Source organism: Lissotriton vulgaris, chromosome 5 (genome assembly GCF_964263255.1).
Source record: "Lissotriton vulgaris chromosome 5, aLisVul1.2, whole genome shotgun sequence".
Lineage (NCBI taxonomy): Eukaryota > Metazoa > Chordata > Amphibia > Caudata > Salamandridae > Lissotriton > Lissotriton vulgaris.
In genome coordinates this window covers 1349875474-1349899458 of record NC_141693.1, presented here as the reverse complement: position 1 = coordinate 1349899458, position 23985 = coordinate 1349875474, and the positions used below count along the sequence as shown (strand labels likewise).

Sequence of the window (23985 nt, the reverse complement as noted above, 5' to 3'; positions counted from 1 at the left end):
TCGGCAATGTTGTACCGCAACCGGTATGGGTGAAGATTCGTCAGCAAGATCATGCAGCAGAATTGGGTGGCGACTGGGCTGCACTTAGTGCCGCGGATGCTTTGCAAGCTGGTGGGGCTAAGCCTGAACAGCTCATTACTGATCTTCCCCAGAGAATAATCACCCTTATGAAAACGCTTATGCCAGCCATGAAAGTTAACTGGGACAAGCTGTCCGCTTGTAAGCAAAAGAAGGACGAGAGTGTCTCCGATTTCTTCACGAGATTTGAGGAGTCATTCATCGATCATAGTGGCCAAGATATGGACACTGAGGGAGGTAAGAGATTGTTTGTGGACAAATTTGTGTCAAATTTGTTGACGGACCTAAGCAACAAGCTGAGAAATTCTGAGAGTGCGTGGGCTGTTTCCACTTCGGCCCAGATATTGGCTACGATCCAATATTATGAGAATAGAGAGAAAGAGGAAAATGATCGTGCAGAGAAAAAGACGAAAGAACTCAAAACGAAAGTGTTGTTGCAACAAGCGTACCCTCCGCACTCGAATCAGAATGATTCTCAGCAGCGGAATAGATCGCAATCGCAGTCATCTCGGTCACAATCGTGGAATGACTCTTCTTCGCAGAGATCTATGCTTGGGTACAATCAGTGTGCCTATTGTAGGGGTGAAGGTCATTTGAAATTTGATTGTCCAGTTTTGCGTGATCGGAACAGTGGTAATTCGTCTAGAGGAGGCCGTAGTGGTCCTCAACAGGCTTCCCGAGGTAGAGGTCGTGGTGTTACGCAAAATCAAAATGATCGTTCTAATAATTCCTCTGATTCTAATAATTGTTTCGATCAATGTGGATCATCATCAGGTAGATCCGCACAGTACAATGTGGATGATTATTACGTCGATCAGGGTGCTGACGACGGTAATTACTAGGACAGCCATAGACAAGGAGAGGGAGTAGTATCAGTTCCGGTTGATCAGAGAGGGCCTTACGTCGCAGTTGCCACCTCGGGCGTAGTTGAGCCTTTTCTGTTGGACACTGGTGCAGCGAAAAGTTCCATCATGCATTCGAAACTCCCTGGCGCACCTTTGTCTGGCTTAACAAATGTTTCCGTTGGATTCTCTGGCGCCCCTGTTAGCAATCCTGTTTCTCGCCCTTTGCCCCTTACAATTGGGCCGCGTGAGCTGAAAGCTCCTTTGATTTTGACTACTGGTTGTGGTGAAAATCTTTTAGGCTTGGATTTGCTGAAACGACTGTATGCGACTTTCTATTGTTCTCCTGCGGGGGTAAAGCTTACTTTGGGCGAGAGAGTTATCTCCCCCGTGTACTTGTCCGTCGATAAGCTCCCACTGGAATTGAGTTCTCTTCCTACATCTTTGTGGGCAACAGGTCCCAATGACGGGGCCTGCTTGACATCTCCCCATATGTTGTTCATTTGAAATCAAATGTGCGATTACCACGTATTCCCCAGTATCGTATCTCCCTTGATGGTTAGCGAGCGTTGTTAGCGATCATCTACGATTTGATCGAAAAAGATGTCATCGAGGAGACTCGAGGAAACATGTGTAATAGCCCTGTGTTACCCATCTTGAAACGCACTGATCCATCTAAGCCTCCTGTTTATCGTTTTGTCATTGATTTACGGGAGGTGAACAAAATTGTAGTTCCTCAGTTTCCTGTGGTGCCTGACATTACGGCTTTACTGACTCTGATTCCAGCTTCTGCATCCTGGTTCTCGATGATCGATCTGAAGAATGCTTTCTTTAGCATCCCGATTGCTGAGGAGAGTAGGGACCTTTTCGGTTTCTCTCTAGGTGGCCGCAGCTTTAGGTTTAAACGCGCTCCTCAGGGCTACTGTGAGAGTCCATCGATATATAGCCAAGCCCTGAAGAGCCAACTTGACGCGTTTGTGTTGCCGGCTGGGGCGGCCTTGATCCAATATGTTGATGACTTATTGGTGGCTGCGGACACTCAGGACATTTGCAAAATTGCTACGGTGTCGTTGTTGCAGCATCTCTGTGACTTACATCACAAGGTGTCACCTTCTAAACTACAATATTGTTGCCAAAAAGTAACCTATCTAGGTCACTTATTGTCAAAGGAGGGAAGACGGTTGACCCCAGAGAGAATTGCAGCGATTGCTCGAATGACTATGCCAACAACTCAGAGAGATGTGCGTGCCTTTTTAGGTATCACGTCATACTGCAGGCAATGGATTCCAAATTTTTCATTACTAGCGAAACCATTGGTGGCTCTTACATGCAAGGATGTTCCAACTCCTTTACCATGGACGGAAGAGTGTCAGAAAAGTTTTTCTGACCTACGTGATGCATTGTGTTCGGCCCCTGTGTTAGGTACTCCTGACTCCAGTAAACCGTTTACACTATACGTTCACGAGAGGGAAGGTTGTGCGTTGAGTGTTTTGACGCAACAATTCGGTGGTAAGCAGCGTCCATGTGCATATTTTTCCTCGACCTTGGACCCGGTAGCTAGAGCATTGCCGAGTTGTTTGAGAGCAACAGCGGCAGCTGCGGTGTCCATCCGACAATCTGCAGGACTGGTCATGGATAATATGCTTACGGTGATGGTTCCACATGCAGTTGACACTCTCTTGAATCGTACGAAAACTCAACATCTGACGAGTGCAAGGTTGTCTGGTTATGAGTTGACGCTTCTGGCAAGTCACATTCAAATAAAACGTTGCAATGTCCTAAACCCGGCGACTTTGTTGCCAACCAATATGGAATCAGATGAGGTAGCTCCACACGACTGCTACTTACGAACTGAGGAGGAAACGAAGGGTCGTGTTGACCTAAAAAACACTCCATTGGAAGATCCCGATGGTACTTTGTATGTGGATGGTTCGTGTTTTAAGGTGCCGAATGGTGATGTGACGACTGCGTATGCTGTGGTGACGTTGAGTACGGTTGTGGAGACTGCGAGATTGAATCAGAACTCTGCACAGGCGGCAGAGCTGATTGCCTTGACTAGAGCGTGTGTTTTGTCGAAAGGGAAACAGGTGAATGTGTTTACAGACAGCCAGTATGCGTTTGGTGTTGCGCATAGTTTTGGACGTTTGTGGAGAGAGAGAGGTTTTATGACATCGCATGGTACGAAGATTCAGCATGGACAGCTTGTGAATGATCTTTTGGATGCACTTACATTGCCCAAGCAGGTGGCGATTATTAAATGTAGTGCGCACCGTAAGGTGACGGATGATGTTGGTCGTGGCAATGCGTTCGCTGATGAAGTTGCTAAGGAGACTGCAAGGAATCTTACAACTAGAATGTATGTGACGAGTTCGGTAAGGTGGCCTGCAGAAACTGGTATGTGTGAAGACACTATTGAGAGTGTGAAAGTGATTCAGAACGAGGCCACCGAGACTGAAAAGACCAAGTGGAAAGAGAGTACGGGAAAGTTGGATGCGAATGGCTGTTGGATTGATTTGTCCGAGAATAAAAGGTGGATGTTGCCGGATGCGTATGTGCTGGCCGTTGTGACTATGGCACACGGTTTGTCACATATTAGTGCGAAAGGTATTTGCAAGTTGTTGTCTCCCGTATGGAAGAATGATGGTATCGCTAAGTGTGGTGAGAGATTGGTCAAAAATTGTATGATATGTATGATGTACAATCCTGGCAAGGGAACTCCTACACCCCCTGGCCACTTTGCTCCCCCTTCATGTCCCTTTGAGGTGATTCAGTTGGACTTCATCCATATGGAGCGATGCAATAACCTAAATTACGTTTTAGTTGTGGTTTGCGCATTCTCCCGATGGATTGAAGCCTACCCTCTTAAAGACAATACTGCCCTGTCCACCGCAAAAGTCCTACTGAAGGAATACTTTCCTCAGTATGGAATGCCACGGATTGTATGGTCTGATAACGGAAGTGAGTTTGTGGGGAGTGTGATGAAGAGTGTGTGTAAGGGCCTTGGAATTACACAAAAATTCCACAGCGCCAACCATCCCCAGTCAGCAGGTTTGGTTGAGGGATACAATGGAACTCTCAAATTGAAACTCGCAAAGGTTCAGGCTACGACTGGTCTCTCGTGGCCTGACGCTTTACCCTTAGCTCTTCTGTCAACTCGGGCGACTGTACACTCTCGAGTAGGGCTCAGTCCATATGAGATTGTGTTCGGCCGTCCTGCCAATGTTTGGGTGTCCCTAGACCCAGTGTATTTTCTGATCTTGAGTACCCAATGTTGATCGATTATCTTCATGATCTGACTGCTAAACTGAGGTTAATTCACCAACAGGTCTTTGAAGCACTGCCGACGCAGACGGAGGGTCCAGGCCACCAGCTCCAGCCCGGAGACTGGGTGGTTACGAGGAACTTTGGCCGAAAACGAAATCTTGAGCCAAGGTTCATTGGACCCTATCAGGTGCTCCTTGCCACGAGGACTGCTGTTCGTTTGGAGGGTCGCAAGCACTGGGTGCACGCCACCCACACCAAGAAGGTACCGATCCCTTTGCCAGCGGACTTGTGGGTGAGGAAGGGCATCGCCTCGTCTGAGGGTGAGGTTTTACCGAATTTCGTCCCATTCAGCGACGCTCAGCCCGTCGGAGATACCTCAGTGCAGCTGGACGATACTGTTGAACATTTGTCATCAAGGAACTCAAGATCTGAACAATTGTCTGGTCGACAGGATTCTGTTTCATCATCGGACCAACTGTTTGAAGATCAGACACGTCCTGGGAGGACTAGATATTTCCTCCGCTCCAACACTAGAGACTAATAAAAAAATATTTTTGCTTCCTCCCCTGACGTTCACGTTACCCCATTACCACTTTGAACATTTTTTAATAACTGTGATTTTGTAAATTCTGAGTCCTTTTCGGCATGTGTATTTGATTCCACAGCTAGAAGATTTTGTATATATTGTCTAAATTAAAAGTACCTTACATCCGGGTGGACCGTAGGGCCGTGCGGGTACTTCCTTCTGGTTAGTAGGTCCTGACACTAGGTTGTAGACCGTCGGTTCCTAGGAACTCCTGGGGATTGACTATTGCTACACAGAACGAAGTGCGTCAAGAACGTTGCGGACGGTTTTAGAGGATGGCTTTCTCGAAGCTGTCGGAATCGGAAAAGACTCAATCTCAAAGATTCGAATTGCATAGAATTGCACGTACAAAATGCTTCATGTTTCAGGTGTTCCTTCTATTCTTAACAGTTTCTTCGTTGTTGGTGGGTGGGGTGTATTATATATACAGTCCTCATTCCTTCCATATCTTACCACAACACGAGCAGGTCAGACGTGCGGAATTCATGAACAATTCCTTCGTTCAGCTCCTTCATCAGCATCAGTTGGTAATGAACACTACGAATTGTTGGGTGTGTGGGTTAATGCCACATACCACTGATAGGGGAATTCCGTACTTGGTCCTTCCTTACAGTTCCCAGGGTTCAGCTCGAGCATTCCAAACAATGTTTCGAAGCGCACTAGATTCCTACCCCCATCGAGAGCCACGCGCTCCAGGTCATGGTCCCGGCCCGCATCACAAGCCTTTAGCGAGAGCGATTGCTGATTTGGATAGGGATATTTTTGACGCATCGCTCATCCCGGAGGAAGAGGTGCGAGCATACCAGGATCTGAGTGAGGTGGAATATAGCAAATCAGTGGGTGATAGGCAGCTTAAGAGCTCGTCCCCGATCTGGATTGTACCCCACCTCGGTAATTTCTGTTTAAAAGGACAAGGTCGAAGTCCGCGAGCTCAGCTTGGGGAGAGTGCTTGTGTTGATACATACGTTTTGCCGACACTCTCTTCCCCTGTTCTTCTGGCTGCTAAGGGTACATACTTTGTGTGCTATGATCACGCATATACATGGTTGCCCTTTGACTTCTCGGGCACCTGTTATATTGAGAATCTGTTGCCGCCGACCTTTACTGTTGGGTCGGATTACCACAAGACCAGAGTTGTGAGAGGCGTGATTAGCGAAGAGGACACTGCCGGTCAAGAGGCAGGAGACTTCTTCAAGGGTTTCCTGCCGTTTTGGGGACCTATGGTCAATAGTAGGAACCTGAGACAGTTGACTCGAGTGGTGGAATCGACCGCTAATATCACTGCGAGTGCCCTTGGTAACATCACAGCAGAGCTTCAGGCGGACAGGCTTATGACGTTACAAAATCGTATGGTTTTAGACGTCGTCTTAGCAGATAGAGGTGGAGTATGTAAGGTGATCCATTCGAGCTGCTGTATTTTCATTCCTGACAATGCTCCAACTGTCTATCAAGCCATCTCGAAGTTGCATAAGATCTCTGAGTCCATACACGTGGACGTAGGGGATTGGACGCTACTAGGGTGGTTTTGGGGCCTAGTGTCGACTTGGGGTTGGAAGATTCTGATGATCATTGGGGTTGTTGTAGCATTCCTGTTCACGTGTTGTCTTTGTGTGCAGTGTGGTCCTGCCTTATGTGGCCTCTGTGCTACGACGTGTATAAAGCGGCCACCTGTTACCAAGGAAGCACTGATGGATAGAATAATGTTGCAGCAACATCTGGATGATCTGATGAATATCGAAATCGATTCTGATTCCGACTAGTGCTTGCCTACATGAGGGCAAAAGGAGCGTCCGAGGTTCCGTGACAATCGTAAGTGGTGTTTTCGACTCGCACGAATATGGTCGAGTCTGGTATCTATGAACCGCAAATGACGAGTTTAGTGGGTGTACGCGTTTTCGCTGTGCTAACCTAAACCGTTCGTCTGTTTCGTGGGTTTCTCCATCTGAGCCCATGGGTTCCATTTTAGATATGGCATCCATTTTGTTTCTTGCCCTCAAGTAGCCAGCGAACGGACGCTGTCCGCTTCGTGACCCTGGGATTCCCAAACTCTTGCGGAAGACACGTGTTCCTTTGAGGATGTCTTTATGATGAGGGGGATGACACTGTAAGGCAGATGGCCCCGCTGGAGGCTCATCATGCCGTGTTGGTCTATTGTCTTAGTTGCGCATTCATTAGGCACGTCTCCTTTGATTCTTGCAAATCTTGTTTGCTGATACCTCCCCTTTTACACTCTCTTCGATCTGTTCGCTATCCTCGTCTTCCTCTGCACCTGTTTCTGTCTCTTCCTTGATTCGTTTACAGCCAAACGAAATGCACTAATGGTGGGAAGATGTACTTTTACAGTTGGGAACTGCCAAATGCTACTGTAATTATGTTCCGGGCCCTGAATACATGAAAGCGACCCCCTATGATATTTACTGTGGGAACTGGGTTGTAACCTTTTGTCTGTAATGTTATCCTATGACAGAAAACTGTATAAGAAGAGCGATCCACAGATACAATTTGAATCAGACTCCGTGAACTTGCATGCTATGTACTTCTCGTGACTTCTGTGTTCCCTGCAGTAAATAAACCTCGAATCTTTGACGCCCAAGGAAGTGTCCCGTGTCTCTGTTATTTGTACGCCGGAACAGGTAACCCACAAAGGTTTTAGGTGTTATCCCTGGCACCGCTGGGTCTTAGAATAACCCAGTCCTTCAGTTGGCGCCCAACGTCGGGCTGCATCAGCGGTACCAGTCCAAAGCCCGACGATCGTGAGGAACTTCGTGTGAAATCTCCGAGGGAAGGTGCACCCCGCTTCATCGATCCTGTTGTCGAAACAAGTGGCCCGACGACTTTTCCCGCGAAGATCCCCGCCTCCTGACGGCTGCGAGGACTGCTGCCCTGACTGTAGAACTGTTTTGGCGCCTGGCGTAGACCTTGGTACAGCGAGACGATTGACGGGCCTTCCTGGTGACGCCATTGAGCTTTGAGTTAAGTATTTGTGGGTCGCTCCCAGAATCCTTTGTTGTTGTGGGTGCTTAGTTGTTGCATGGTTCCATTGCATTTGTGGTTCTTGGTATTTTGTTCTTTGTTGTGCTATTTGACGTCTGCAGTCGCCAAAAACCGAGGGTTTTTGCTCTTTTGCAGGGACATCGTAATCCTATAACCCTTGACGTTTGTGAAACTCGGTTAGTGTGCACGATGCCTGGCCGTAGTACTTTGTTCAGTTGCTTTAGAGGTTGTGGCTCGGACTCCCGGTTGGAGGACTCGTGTCCGGTACCTCGGGTCGGAACTCCAACTTACGAATTATATAGTTGACATGGTTTGGGTCCTATCACATTCAATGATTGCTGGGTTCGTTATACCAAGGATGACGGTGTCCTTAGTTGGCCACCTCATGGTAGTTTTGAGGCCCCGATTTTAGATAATCTTGAAGCTAAATTGTTCCAAAGAAAAGCAAGGCCGGCGATGTTTGATTCCTTTCGGTTGTGGCGTAAAGAAGCCAAGCAGAAAGAAATCAAGCAGCTTAAACGTAATAAGAGGGAAGGTATTGTTACGACGATGAGAAATGCAGAGCAGTTCCAGCGAGATAAAGAAGAGAAGGAAAAGGAAGTTTTTGATAGATTGCAGCGTATGACAGTGGATAAGTGTTACCCCGTTTTACCGACGGGTACGGATAAGAAGGGAGAGGAAGCAGTAGAGGACCCTTTGCTATCTTATCCATTGAAGTCACCACCTCCGTATGCACAGGATACCACAGTTCCTGTGGTCCCTCCTGTTCCTCAACCTGCTCCTGTTCCTCATCCTGCCCCTGTTCCTCCACCTGCTCCTGTTCCTACTGCTCCTCCGTCTATACTTTCTCATATTCCTGTTCCCGCTACCTCTACTCTTGTGGTTACGCCTGCTGTTCCTTCTGTTTCCGACACTTCCCTTGTTACCCCGTTGCTTTACTCTTCTACCCCGTCTGCTCGACGTCGCGTTCCCTCTGTTGCTGCTAACTTCTTCACTTCTCTCGGACCGATTCTTGGGTCCGCTGGTTCTGATGCTCCCCAAAGACGAAGTCAGCTTCCCGGTGGTAGGGAACGTGATACGCTATATAACATGGCGACAAATTGGATTAGATATCCCCTTAGGAATCCTCCACGTCTGGTGGTTGATACGGTTTCTCAATTCAATGAGCCGACACAAAGATTCGTGTTTGAAGAAGTGTGCAAGCTCTTACGTGATCAGTTATCAGTTGATGCGGCTGATGATGTGTTGGCTGCTCTAACTGACCTCCAGCTCCAGTTTGCAAGCGGAATAATGGTGGGTAGCAATGTTCGACGTGCTGTCGAGCAGTTGCTATCTTTTCGTCCTGCTATAATGCCTCGAGCATTGTTTTCAGATGAAACTGAGGGACTGACAGCAGCGCCTGGTCAGTATCCCATGCGCGAAGTTCCACCAGTATGGATGCCAGGTAATCCTGGTGGTAATCCTGCTGTCTTGCCACATTTCCAGAGAGTGTGGATACATCTTCTGTGGAAACGATCGGAAGTCTTGCAGGTGAAGCAATCCTTGCCTGACCCTCGCAAAAATCCTGCAGGGTACTATAAAGAATTGTCGCAGCTAGTGGATGCTACGATAATGAATCTTGCCGACATCGATATGCTGTTTGGCAATGTTGTACCGCAACCGGTATGGGTGAAGATTCGTCAGCAAGATCATGCAGCAGAATTGGGTGGCGACTGGGCTGCACTTAGTGCCGCGGATGCTTTGCAAGCTGGTGGGGCTAAGCCTGAACAGCTCATTACTGATCTTCCCCAGAGAATAATCACCCTTATGAAAACGCTTATGCCAGCCATGAAAGTTAACTGGGACAAGCTGTCCGCTTGTAAGCAAAAGAAGGACGAGAGTGTCTCCGATTTCTTCACGAGATTTGAGGAGTCATTCATCGATCATAGTGGCCAAGATATGGACACTGAGGGAGGTCAGAGATTGTTTGTGGACAAATTTGTGTCAAATTTGTTGCCGGACCTAAGCAACAAGCTGAGAAATTCTGAGAGTGCGTGGGCTGTTTCCACTTCGGCCCAGATATTGGCTACGGCCCAATATTATGAGAATAGAGAGAAAGAGGAAAATGATTGTGCAGAGAAAAAGACGAAAGAACTCAAAACGAAAGTGTTGTTGCAACAAGCGTACCCTCCGCGCTCGAATCAGAATGATTCTCAGCAGCGGAATAGATCGCAATCGCAGTCATCTCGGTCACAATCGCGGAATGACTCTTCGTCGCAGAGATCTATGCTTGGGTACAATCAGTGTGCCTATTGTAGGGGTGAAGGTCATTTGAAATTTGATTGTCCAGTTTTGCGTGATCGGAACAGTGGTAATTCGTCTAGAGGAGGCCGTAGTGGTCCTCAACAGGCTTCCCGAGGTAGAGGTTGTGGTGTTACGCAAAATCAAAATGATCGTTCTAATAATTCCTCTGATTCTAATAATTGTTTCGATCAACGTGGATCATCATCAGGTAGATCCGCACAGTACAATGTGGATGATTATTACGTCGATCAGGGTGCTGACGACGGTAATTACTAGGACAGCCATAGACAAGGAGAGGGAGTAGTATCAGTTCCGGTTGATCAGAGAGAGCCTTACGTCGCAGTTGCCACCTCGGGCGTAGTTGAGCCTTTTCTGTTGGACACTGGTGCAGCGAAAAGTTCTATCATGCATTCGAAACTCCCTGGCGCACCTTTGTCTGGCTTAATGTTTCCGTTGGATTCTCTGGCGCCCCTGTTAGCAATCCTGTTTCTCGCCCTTTGCCCCTTACAATTGGGCCGCGTGAGCTGAAAGCTCCTTTGATTTTGACTACTGGTTGTGGTGAAAATCTTTTGGGCTTGGATTTGCTGAAACGACTGTATGCGACTTTGTATTGTTCTCCTGCGGTGGTAAAGCTTACTTTGGGCGAGAGAGTTATCTCCCCTATGTACTTGTCCATCGATAAGCTCCCACTGGAATTGAGTTCTCTTCCTGCATCTTTGTGGGCAACAGGTCCCAATGACGTGGGCCTGCTTGACATCTCCCCATATGTTGTTCATTTGAAATCAAATGTGCGATTACCACGTATTCCCCAGTATCGTATCTCCCTTGATGGTGAGCGAGCGTTGTTAGCGATCATCTACGATTTGATCGAAAAAGATGTCATCGAGGAGACTCGAGGAAACGTGTGTAATAGCCCTGTGTTACCCATCTTTAAACGCACTGATCCATCTAAGCCTCCTGTTTATCGTTTTGTCATTGATTTACGGGAGGTGAACAAAATTGTGGTTCCTCAGTTCCCTGTGGTGCCTGACATTACGGCTTTACTGACTCTGATTCCAGCTTCTGCATCCTGGTTCTCGATGATCGATCTGAGGAATGCTTTCTTTAGCATCCCGATTGCTGAGGAGAGTAGGGACCTTTTCGGTTTCTTTCTAGGTGGCCGCAGCTTAAGGTTTAAACGCGCTCCTCAGGGCTACTGTGAGAGTCCATCGATATATAGCCAAGCCCTGAAGAGCCAACTTGACGCGTTTGTGTTGCCGGCTGGGGCGGCCTTGATCCAATATGTCGATGACTTATTGGTGGCTGCGGACACTCAGGACATTTGCAAAATTGCTACGGTGTCGTTGTTGCAGCATCTCTGTGACTTACATCACAAGGTGTCACCTTCTAAACTACAATATTGTTGCCAAGAAGTAACCTATCTAGGTCACTTATTGTCAAAGGAGGGAAGACGGTTGACCCCAGAGAGAATTGCAGCGATTGCTCGAATGACTATGCCAACAACTCAGAGAGATGTGCGTGCCTTTTTAGGTATCACGTCATACTGCAGGCAATGGATTCCAAATTTTTCATTACTAGCGAAACCATTGGTGGCTCTTACATGCAAGGATGTTCCAACTCCTTTACCATGGACGGAAGAGTGTCAGAAAAGTTTTTCTGACCTACGTGATGCGTTGTGTTCGGCCCCTGTGTTAGGTACTCCTGACTACAGTAAACCGTTTACACTATACGTTCACGAGAGGGAAGGTTGTGCGTTGAGTGTTTTGACGCAACAATTCGGTGGTAAGCAGCGTCCATGTGCATATTTTTCCTCGACCTTGGACCCGGTAGCTAGAGCATTGCCAAGTTGTTTGAGAGCAACAGCGGCAGCTGCGGTGTCCATCCGACAATCTGCAGGACTGGTCATGGATAATATGCTTACGGTGATGGTTCCACATGCAGTTGACACTCTCTTGAATCGTACGAAAACTCAACATCTGACGAGTGCAAGGTTGTCTGGTTATGAGTTGACGCTTCTGGCAAGTCACATTCAAATAAAACGTTGCAATGTCCTAAACCCGGCGACTTTGTTGCCAACCAATATGGAATCAGATGAGGTAGCTCCACACGACTGCTACTTACGAACTGAGGAGGAAACGAAGGGTCGTGTTGACCTAAAAAACACTCCATTGGAAGATCCCGATGGTACTTTGTATGTGGATGGTTTGTGTTTTAAGTTGCCGAATGGTGATATGACAACTGCGTATGCTGTGGTGACGTTGAGTACGGTTGTGGAGACTGCGAGATTGAATCAGAACTCTGCACAGGCGGCAGAGCTGATTGCCTTGACTAGAGCGTGTGTTTTGTCGAAAGGGAAACGGGTGAATGTGTTTACAGACAGCCAGTATGCGTTTGGTGTTGCGCATAGTTTTGGACGTTTGTGGAGAGAGAGAGGTTTTATGACATCGCATGGTACGAAGATTCAGCATGGACAGCTTGTGAATGATCTTTTGGATACACTTACATTGCCCAAGCAGGTGGCGATTATTAAATGTAGTGCGCACCGTAAGGTGACGGATGATGTTGGTCGTGGCAATGCGTTCGCTGATGAAGTTGCTAAGGAGACTGCAAGGAATCTTACAACTAGAATGTATGTGACGAGTTCGGTAAGGTGGCCTGCAGAAACTGGTATGTGTGAAGACACTATTGAGAGTGTGAAAGTGATTCAGAACGAGGCCACCGAGACTGAAAAGACCAAGTGGAAAGAGAGTACGGGAAAGTTGGATGCGAATGGCTGTTGGATTGATTTGTCCGAGAATAAAAGATGGATGTTGCCGGATGCGTATGTGCTGGCCGTTGTGACTATGGCACACGGTTTGTCACATATTAGTGCGAAAGGTATTTGCAAGTTGTTGTCTCCCGTATGGAAGAATGATGGTATCGCTAAGTGTGCTGAGAGATTGGTCAAAAATTGTATGATATGTATGATGTACAATCCTGGCAAGGGAACTCCTACACCCCCTGGCCACTTTGCTCCCCCTTCATGTCCCTTTGAGGTGATTCAGTTGGACTTCATCCATATGGAGCGATGCAATAACCTAAAATACGTTTTAGTTGTGGTTTGCACATTCTCCCGATGGATTGAAGCCTACCCTCTTAAAGACAATACTGCCCTGTCCACCGCAAAAGTCCTACTGAAGGAATACTTTCCTCGGTATGGAATGCCACGGATTGTCTGGTCTGATAACGGAAGTGAGTTTGTGGGGAGTGTGATGAAGAGTGTGTGTAAGGGCCTTGGAATTACACAAAAATTCCACAGCGCCAACCATCCCAAGTCAGCAGGTTTGGTTGAGGGATACAATGGAACTCTCAAATTGAAACTCGCAAAGGTTCAGGCTACGACTGGTCTCTCGTGGCCTGACGCTTTACCCTTAGCTCTTCTGTCAACTCGGGCGATTGTACACTCTCGAGTAGGGCTCAGTCCATATGAGATTGTGTTCGGCCGTCCTGCCAATGTTTGGGGGGTCCCTAGACCCAGTGTATTTTCTGATCTTGAGTACCCAATGTTGATCGATTATCTTCATGATCTGACTGCTAAACTGAGGTTAATTCACCAACAGGTCTTTGAAGCACTGCCGACGCAGACGGAGGGTCCAGGCCACCAGCTCCAGCCCGGAGACTGGGTGGTTACGAGGAACTTTGGCCGAAAACGAAATCTTGAGCCAAGGTTCATTGGACCCTATCAGGTGCTCCTTGCCACGAGGACTGCTGTTCGTTTGGAGGGTCGCAAGCACTGGGTGCACGCCACCCACACCAAGAAGGTACCGATCCCTTTGCCAGCGGACTCGTGGGTGAGGAAGGGCATCGCCTCGTCTGAGGGTGAGGTTTTACCGAATTTCGTCCCATTCAGCGACGCTCAGCCCGTCGGAGATACCTCAGTGCAGCTGGACGATACTGTTGAACATTTGTCATCAAGGAACTCAAGATCTGAACAATTGTCTGGTCGACAGGATTCTGTTTCATCATCGGACCAACTGTTTGAAGATCAGACACGTCTTGGGAGGACTAGATATTTCCTCCGCCCCAACACTAGAGACTAATAAAAAAATATTTTTGCTTCCTCCCCTGACGTTCACGTTACCCCATTAGCACTTTGAAAATTTTTTAATAACTGTGATTTTGTAAATTCTGAGTCCTTTTCGGCATGTGTATTTGATTCCACAGCTAGAAGATTTTGTATATATTGTCTAAATTAAAAGTACCTTACATCCGGGTGGACCGTAGGGCCGTGCGGGTATTTCCTTCTGGTTAGTAGGTCCTGACACTAGGTTGTAGACCGTCGGTTCCTAGGAACTCCTGGGGATTGACTATTGCTACACAGAACGAAGTGCGTCAAGAACGTTGCGGACGGTTTTAGAGGATGGCTTTCTCGAAGCTGTCGGAATCGGAAAAGACTCAATCTCAAAGATTCGAATTGCATAGAATTGCACGTACAAAATGCTTCATGTTTCAGGTGTTCCTTCTATTCTTAACAGTTTCTTCGTTGTTGGTGGGTGGGGTGTATTATATATACAGTCCTCATTCCTTCCATATCTTACCACAACACGAGCAGGTCAGACGTGCGGAATTCATGAACAATTCCTTCGTTCAGCTCCTTCATCAGCATCAGTTGGTAATGAACACTACGAATTGTTGGGTGTGTGGGTTAATGCCACATACCACTGATAGGGGAATTCCGTACTTGGTCCTTCCTTACAGTTCCCAGGGTTCAGCTCGAGCATTCCAAACAATGTTTCGAAGCGCACTAGATTCCTACCCCCATCGAGAGCCACGCGCTCCAGGTCATGGTCCCGGCCCGCATCACAAGCCTTTAGCGAGAGCGATTGCTGATTAAGGTAGGGATATTTTTGACGCATCGCTCATCCCGGAGGAAGAGGTGCGAGCATACCAGGATCTGAGTGAGGTGGAATATAGCAAATCAGTGGGTGATAGGCAGCTTAAGAGCTCGTCCCCGATCTGGATTGTACCCCACCTCGGTAATTTCTGTTTAAAAGGACAAGGTCGAAGTCCGCGAGCTCAGCTTGGGCAGAGTGCTTGTGTTGATACATACGTTTTGCCGACACTCTCTTCCCCTGTTCTTCTGGCTGCTAAGGGTACATACTTTGTGTGCTATGATCGCGCATATACATGGTTGCCCTTTGACTTCTCGGGCACCTGTTATATTGCGAATCTGTTGCCGCCGACCTTTACTGTTGGGTCGGATTACCACAAGACCAGAGTTGTGAGAGGCGTGATTAGCGAAGAGGACACTGCCGGTCAAGAGGCAGGAGACTTCTTTAAGGGTTTCCTGCCGTTTTGGGGACCTATGGTCAATAGTAGGAACCTGAGACAGTTGACTCAAGTGGTGGAATCGACCGCTAATATCACTGCGAGTGCCCTTGGTAACATCACAGCAGAGCTTCAGGCGGACAGGCTTATGACGTTACAAAATCGTATGGTTTTAGACGTCGTCTTAGCAGATAGAGGTGGAGTATGTAAGGTGATCCATTCGAGCTGCTGTATTTTCATTCCTGACAACGCTCCAACTGTCTATCAAGCCATCTTGAAGTTGCATAAGATCTCTGAGTCCATACACGTGGACGTAGGGGATTGGACGCTACTAGGGTGGTTTTGGGGCCTAGTGTCGACTTGGGGTTGGAAGATTCTGATGATCATTGGGGTTGTTGTAGCATTCCTGTTCACGTGCTGTCTTTGTGTGCAGTGTAGTCCTGCCTAATGTGGCCTCTGTGCTACAACGTGTATAAGGCGGCCACCTATTACCAAGGAAGCACTGATGGATAGAATAATGTTGCAGCAACATCTGGATGATCTGATGAATATCGAAATCGATTCTGATTCCGACTAGTGCTTGCCTACATGAGGGCAAAAGGAGCGTCTGAGGTTCCGTGACAATCGTAATCGCACGAATATGGTCGAGTCTGGTATCTATGAACCGCAAATGACGAGTTTAGTGGGTGTACGCGTTTTCGCTGTGCTAACCTAAACCGTTTGTCTGTTTCGTGGGTTTCTCCATCTGAGCCCACGGGTTCCATTTTAGATATGGCATCCATTTTGTTTCTTGCCCTCAAGTAGCCAGCGAACGGACGCTGTCTGCTTCGTGACCCTGGGATTCCCAAACTCTTGCGGAAGACACGTGTTCCTTTGAGGATGTCTTTATGATGAGGGGGATGACACTGTAAGGCAGATGGCCCCGCTGGAGGCTCATCATGCCGTGTTGGTCTATTGTCTTAGTTGCGCATTCATTAGGCACGTCTCCTTTGATTCTTGCAAATCGTGTTTCCTGATACCTCCCCTTTTACACTCTCTTCGATCTGTTCGCTATCCTCGTCTTCCTCTGCACCTGTTTCTGTCTCTTCCTTGATTCGTTTACAGCCAAACGAAATGCACTAATGGTGGGAAGATGTACTTTTACAGTTGGGAACTGCCAAATGCTACTGTAATTATGTTCCGGGCCCTGAATACATGAAAGCGACCCCCTATGATATTTACTGTGGGAACTGGGTTGTAACCTTTTGTCTGTAATGTTATCCTATGACAGAAAACTGTATAAGAAGAGCGATCCACAGATACAATTTGAATCAGACCCAGTGAACTTGCATGCTATGTACTTCTCGTGACTTCTGTGTTCCCTGCAGTAAATAAACCTCGAATCTTTGACGCCCATGGAAGTGTCCTGTGTCTCTGTTATTTGTACGCCGGAACAGGTAACCCACGAAGGTTTTAGGTGTTATCCCTGGCACCGCTGGGTCTTAGAATAACCCAGTCCTTCACGTTCTCTGTCCCAGTGATGAAGGCGCACTCCCTTCCCTGTCCAGGCAGCTGTTCACGCTCCCAGAGATCGCAGGCACCTGGCAGCTCCCACCGACACTTCCATTTCTTCGCTCAGGGACACACCGGACTGCTCACTTTTGCTGTGATCCCGTCTGCTCCTCTGGCATTGGTGCTCCGAACAGGATACTCTCGTGTCCCCGGTAATGCCTCCGGTTCCTGTAAGCAGCTCGATCTCATCCCCCTCAGGCGAACGCTGCACTGCAGTTCCTGCCACCGGGTATAGTCTCATCCAGTTTTTATCGTTCGGCGGTATGCCGCACTTCCCCACAGGCCTCCGGCAGCTAGTCCCCAGTCAACTCGCACGTAGCCCGGCTCCTCCTCTTGCAACAGGCCGCAGCTTACTGCGTGTGTCAAAGCCTTTCCTTCGCCGTCCGTATCTCACACCGCCGGGAAGCTGCCCGTGATGTGTAGCTCGGGTCTGCCTGGCCTCCGGACCTTAGTCGGTCTCCTCCAGTGCCTCACATGCGTTGGTCACTACGCACTACCCCTCCGGCCTCCGGCAGCTAATCTCCAGTCAGGTCACACGCTGCCCAGCTCCGCCTCCTACCACGGGCCGCGGCTTACAGCGTGTTTGAAGGCCGCACCGGGTCTGTCCGTGCCTCTCACCGATGGGAAGCAGCCCGTGAAGCGTAGCTCGGGTCTGCCTGGTCTCCGTTGGTCGTGGGGTGAAGGTGGGTGTCCCTTGGGAAACTGGGACTCAGGATAATTAGCAAATTTCAGGGCAAAGGACGGAGCTAGCCTAATTCATGTCCGCCATGCTCGGCTCGTGGCCACGCCCCCCACCAAGGTGGCTGCTTCTTTCGAGAGGAATCTTTTTATCTTCTTTATTTTCCGCAGCGTGAAGAAGCAAGCCAAAACCACTGAGTTGATTTGAGGGTTCATAGATAGATCCTTGCCTATCAAGATCCCCAAACTCTTTGCCGTTGCTGCCGGAGCAGGGGGAGAGCCCAGGTGGATAGGCCAAAAGTTGGAGTTCCAGGGACTGTTGTTGCCACCAGTCAAGATCAACTCTGTTTTGTTCGGGTTTAGCTTGAGTTGGTTCAGGTTCATCCAGTTGCTAATGTAAGTCATGGTATCCCGTAAGTGGGATTCAGAAGAACTGGAGGATGGTAGATTAAAAATTAGTTGCAAATCATCTGCATAATTGAAAACCCGCACGTTCCTCTCCCTCAAGGCAGTGATCAAGGGTTGCATATAGAGGTTAAACAAAACGGGGGATAAGGAGGAGCCCTGCGGGACTCCTCAAGGGAGTCTGCCTTTTGTGGAGCAGTAATGGCCCAAACGAACAGATTGAAACCTGTCTGACAGGAGCGATTTAACAGTCACACAGAGCTTGAGAGTTTGCAATTGTTAAAAAGCTTAGTACATCTGTCCCTAAACATTATCACAGGTCTATGAGACCACCTAAGCACTTGTCAGCATTAAGACTTGCCTAGAAAAGTAGCAAATAAAGCATGAATGTTATATGGCGCATATGGTAATGAGACCTTGTTGGCTTTCCGCAGCCTACAACAAGTATAAAGTCCTGATACCTAAATAGAAACAAGCAGTGGCAAAGCCAAAAACATCTGGCCTTCATTTTGAACTCTAACTAAAACATAAAAGAAAAGTCTGGCTCAGTGAAAAAACAAAAACGAAACATGGAAAATTTCTGTATACAATGCACCTATAAGTTACGGAATGTAATGTGTATGATGATGTGTACTTTTGAGAGGAAAAATAATCCCTTCTGCATTCCAATGCAAGCTATTATTAGGGGGTAAAATGTTAGACAAACACCCAATAGCATAAGGTGAGAGCTAAATACTCCTCTGCGTGGTGCTAAAGCCCACTCTATGTACATTTTTGTTTTTATAAACTGGATTTTATTGTTATTTGACAACAACCACCTTGATACATAGTCAAGCACCTTAGCACAGAAAATGTCATGGAAGAACATCTTACAGTACAATTCCGATTTTTTTTTCATTTAGCACAGCCCACAGTATGCCTACCTTTTCATGCTTTGTGGTGCAGCCCCAGGAGATGCAGACAGCTTATTTTTGCTTGGGGCACCAGTCCATTGTGTGATTCCAGGGGAGAGAGAAGCTGCCTTCCAGAGTTTGGTGATATCTTATTTAGCTAATACAGTAGCAATCAACACCACACTCAATGTCTTTTTTAAAGACTGGTCTTGCAAACAGCTGCGCCTTCAAGGCATTGACTATTTCACAGAATGCATATGTCCATATATAATCCCTTTACTCTAATGCCTTGGGATACTAACCACTCCTCATAGTATGAGCTCTATGAAAGAATGCGCTCTATTACGTGCTGTATTTTATTCTTTCATGCTGTGCAAAGCAGTGACGACACCTTTTCATGATAGCGGCTTGTAGGGTACTCCAATTTCTATTCTCTGAAGGTTGACATTTAGAGCACAGTTTATTTTTACCCGTTACCTTTGTGTAGTGAAATTGCATTGGGTCATCTGTGGAAAGAGAAACCATCAGGCCTTTCTCGTGGAAATCCAGCAGTGGATTCTTAGCATACTCCAGGAACAGGCTGTTGTTACTCAGGGGCGACATAGCAATGGGGATTTTGCAGAGAATGTACAGGTACTGCAGGACCGGACTCTATAAATGAAACACAGATTACTTTACATCATAGAAGGAACGCATAGGCACAGACAACCAAATGTAACCATTATCTTTTAATTTCCTTTTGGTTTTTCTTTTTCTTTTGAATATAATATTTTCAACGTTTTAACAACAAATATTTAGTGAAATGACCTAAGATGGAATTTAAATTATAAGAGCATACATTGCCCAGAGTTTGCATGGTGTGACTAATCCAAAACATGCAGAATGTTATAATGTTGTCATCATGGTCTTGTGCCCTCTTAATTGAATTTTTCTATAACCTAATGTAGTCCAAGTAGCAAGTGAAACACCAAAGCCAAATCCCTTTTCATTTTTTTACCTAAGTTACATTTAATATGTTCAAAAAGTGATCTGCTGCTGGAAATTCCCTTATTCTATTGTTCAGAGTTAGGATCAACAGATATTTTAGCTGGCAGATCAGCCTAAACTTTGTCACAATGGCAGATTTACGACCAGGAGCAGGAGATAGAACCAAAAGCCGGTTAATTCTCCTAAAAACAACAAAAGTGAATGCTAGGGTGTCAAAGGAAAGGCTATCCCCAATATCTAATGGTGACCAATGGGAAGAGGATTCTCCACTGCTTTTTGCACGTGTGCCATGCATGCTTCAGCAGATCCTACACGTGGTAGACAATGCTAAGCATTAAGCTTAGTGAAGAGCGAGTGTTTGTATACATGTATTGTTTTCCTAGATATTCGAAGTAAACTCAATATGTGAATTCCAGAAAATGTGTAAATTTATGAAAACCATTGGCATAAGTAAGAAATAATCTTTTTACTTCAGTATCGAAAAAAACTTAGGCAGATTGCAGAACCAGTGACTCTGTCCCCTCAATAATATCAGACAAATGTTAGATTAAGACTCTGAAGTCCCGATAGAGAATAGTGAGTAACTCGTTCATTTGTATTCCTGCACCCTGAAGTACCAATACCGCTGGTATCTGCAGGTACTGGTAATTCCATTGGTGGGAATAAAAACTCATTACAAGGTAAACTCTGAGAAATGAGAATCGCAGACGTGATGAGTTGTTTTACTGCATGAAATTCCCCATTCGATGCTCTTTCTCATCTGCTTATTTAACTTGGTTTTTAGCAGCTGTAGTGTGCAGGTGAAACAAAAGAAAGAGTGTTTTTCACAAATAACTTCTTATTCAGATTCAGTTACTGGTCGAATCAGAAATTACTGACCCCCTGTATGAGTGTCTAAGAAGTGAAAGTTATGCATGGAAAACCATTTGATCTCTCATCACTTGGGGCCACGTGTAGAAAATTTAGGAATTGCGATTTCCTAATTGCGATTCTTACCAAATCACAATTAGGAAATCGCAATGCCTAATGTAAAAAAGCATACAAGTTTTCCATAGAGATTTCTAATGAGCTGCAAAGTGACCTACCTCATAGATTTTAATACGGTAGGCCGCAATTTGCGACCCATTAGGATAGCCATCACAGGGATGCTGGTGTCAGCAGACCACTATTCCATGATTGCTTTTTAATAAAGCAAACTTTTTTTTTTTAATGCAACCCGTTTTCCTTAAAGCAAAATGGTATGCATTTAAAAAGATAAAATGAAACTCTAGAAGTTTAATTTTTTATATTCTCAAAGGGCAAAATGTCCCTTTGTGAACCCCTTCCCATTTGCGAATGGTTACCACTACCTTTTAGTAACCGATAACAAACAAATGTTTTGCTATAGTATTTCTATTGCAAAACAGTATTTGAAAGGAACATCCTAAACATGCCCCTTTTTACCTTGTCGCTAAACCAAAATGCAATTCTGTAACAACTTACTGAATCGTAATTTGACATATGTACATCGAGCCTTTTCCACCTGCAAAAATGATTTGTACATATAGCCCTTAGTGTTAACAGACCACTGGAATGTTGAGAACTCCACTGAAGACATTGGAGGGCCTAAGAGTTACAGGCAAGAGTATATAATTGGAAAGAGAGCATTTAACAACACCTGAGGCAGATGGGCTATAAAGCTACTAGAACTTTCTACCAGCTGCAGGGCAGAGGTTTCTAAATGAAACAGGAAGATATAGAAAGGCAAACATTGGAAAGTTGGACAAGACAGTTTGTACCAGTCAATATTTGCTTTATGCCCCGCCATTGCCTTTAATAGAGCATCCAAAGTTGCAATGTTTTAATGTAGGTTTGTCTAGGGGTTCCTTTGGTCGTCTCTGGTTATTGTCAAGAGTAGCATGTCAATTTCCAGGGAATATTTGTGAGTCAAAATGTTCAAATGTACACCTGATCAATAATAACATCTAAAACCTTAAACTTCACACCACATTTAAAATAAAATGATGGAAATGTAATAAGGGAAAGGGAAGGGGGAAGGGGAACTCAAAATAGAAAGAAGCAGAAGTGGCTTGGGCCATAAGTGCTGAATCAAGGCATATTGCCTATTGAGGAAGTTAGAACCCCCTTCAGAGGGCCACTGGGCACGCAGGGGCTACTGGGCCCAACTGTGGTGGTTGAGGCCTTTTACTCCTGATGTTCGCGGCCCAACCCACCATGAGTCCGACACATTGGGCCAAGTACCGCTTCTGCACTTGACTCTCACCTGTATCTTTGGTTGAGCAGTCAAGGCTTCCTCTGGGAAAGGATGTAAATACAAGTCAAAAACACGACTTATAACTCAAAGTGCAAGTGGTACGGACAATAAATCAATGTCCAGTCCGATACTTAATTTTACAGAAAAAAGTAGCATTTTTCTTTCTAACTCTATACATGAAAAGGTAGACGACATTCAGAAGCAAGAATGCAACACCCCATGAGGTTAGGGTTCTAGTAGTTATCAGGCGAATCCTTGTCCCACCATCCTTCGTGCAATGTGTTTGGGGTGATTCCACATTCACTTGTGACAGGCTCCAGGAAATACTCAAGAGTTCTCCCGTTGACTCTTTAGGAATTATTCAAAAGTGTCTATGGTACAGCAGCACCATTAGCAACAAGTCCCCTGGGGCTCCAAAGGTCCAGTTCCAATCTTTACCGCTCCAGTGTTATGGAAGTGTTCAGCAGTGCAATGAGTGCCATCTCCCCAGGCATTCACGAGTTCAGATCCTGTACAGCGAAGTGGGGCAGCTCACAATGGATTCCGAAGCATTGATAGAATTCACTTTTCGATGCCCTTATTACCCTGTGATGACGTGCGAGTTAGCATCATATGACTAACTAATGCAGTTTGTATATGCACTTATGCTGAATTTATATTCTTACTTATTGCTTATATTCAAATGTATGCGTGACCATATTAGTTTCTTAGCTTAGCCTGTGTGCCACCATTTTGTGTAACTCTCTGTGCCTGCGGGCTCTGCTCGCTCATGCCCCTCCCGCAGGAATACAGAAATATACTAAGACAGCAGTTTTCGTTTCTCGGCTCACTGTGGCCGAAACTAACACTTCTTGCTATCTGTAATGTTCTCATGCCCAGAGACGCCGAAGCCTAGCTCCATGGCCTTGAACAGAGATAATAATGTATCCCTTGCAGGTGCAGATGCCTGCTGTATGAGAGCATTGTCTACTGGTCCGAGGCTCAGTAACTTTCCACAAGGGGCGTGCCCCATTTACTGTATTGCATTATAATGTATTGCTGTGATGCAGAGAGTCAGTCCTCTCGTTCGCACTCCTAGGAGTGAGGTCGGACAGGGCCCTCTCATATGAGTGTTGTTTGGCCTAATAAAGACTTTTTGTTTATACTTCTCCACTGTCCGGCTGACTTCCTATAAGGTAATTATAGGTGAGTGCTGTAAGTCACTCCAGTGGATTTGAGCCACGCTTATCAGATGGCGCCCAAATAGGGACCCCGCGATAAGGATCTTTCTCACCCGTAAGTGGGTAGCAGAAGACCGGGGACCCGCTGGTCGGCACGGTGGGCCCGGGATCCCATTTGATGCCGAGCTTGGTTCTCGCAGCGCTGCCCCACCCTGCTGATCGGGAGAGGTCCCGGTTCGGATCTTACGCCGGGGTCCAGAAGGCGGAACTTGAAGCTGACCGTGTTGGTCCTGGCAGCCGGAGGTGGAGAACGGTAGAGGTCGGTGCCGCCTACGGAAGGTGAGTGGTCCACCTGTGATTGCTGCAAGAACGGGAGTGTTCCGGGAGACTAGAGCGTCTCCGATGGTTTGAGGAGCCGGTGTGCTCCTGGGGCTAGTGTGCTCCGGGGAACTCAGAGTACGAGTTGGTGCTCTGACAGACTTGACGGGGTTGGGGACGTATTTCGCGATAATTGTTTTTAGTGATCCGACCGAATGGTACTGTGGTGAAAGCGTGGCTCATTGTGGGTAGACTCTGGTGCGCTTACCCTGACTCCTAGTGTGGTGATTCAGTGGAGGTGTGATCCGGGTTTCCCGCGGTAAAGTGCGCAGCGATCCATAGTGCCGCACGGGTGGCGGATCCGTTCCCCGTCCTCAGAACAGTT

The 23985-nt window shown here is 46.8% G+C and overlaps 1 protein-coding gene across 1 annotated transcript in view; it reads right to left on the bottom strand.

The window, feature by feature from the left end:
- The window catches only part of AMPD1 (adenosine monophosphate deaminase 1), a 488628-nt gene that overhangs the window by 61649 nt on the left and 402994 nt on the right, over positions 1 to 23985 (bottom strand). Inside the window, exon 13 of the mRNA XM_086923284.1 lies at positions 19359 to 19532. Coding sequence (XP_086779410.1) covers positions 19359 to 19532 — 174 coding nt within the window. The remainder of the gene's footprint in view (positions 1 to 19358; positions 19533 to 23985) is intronic.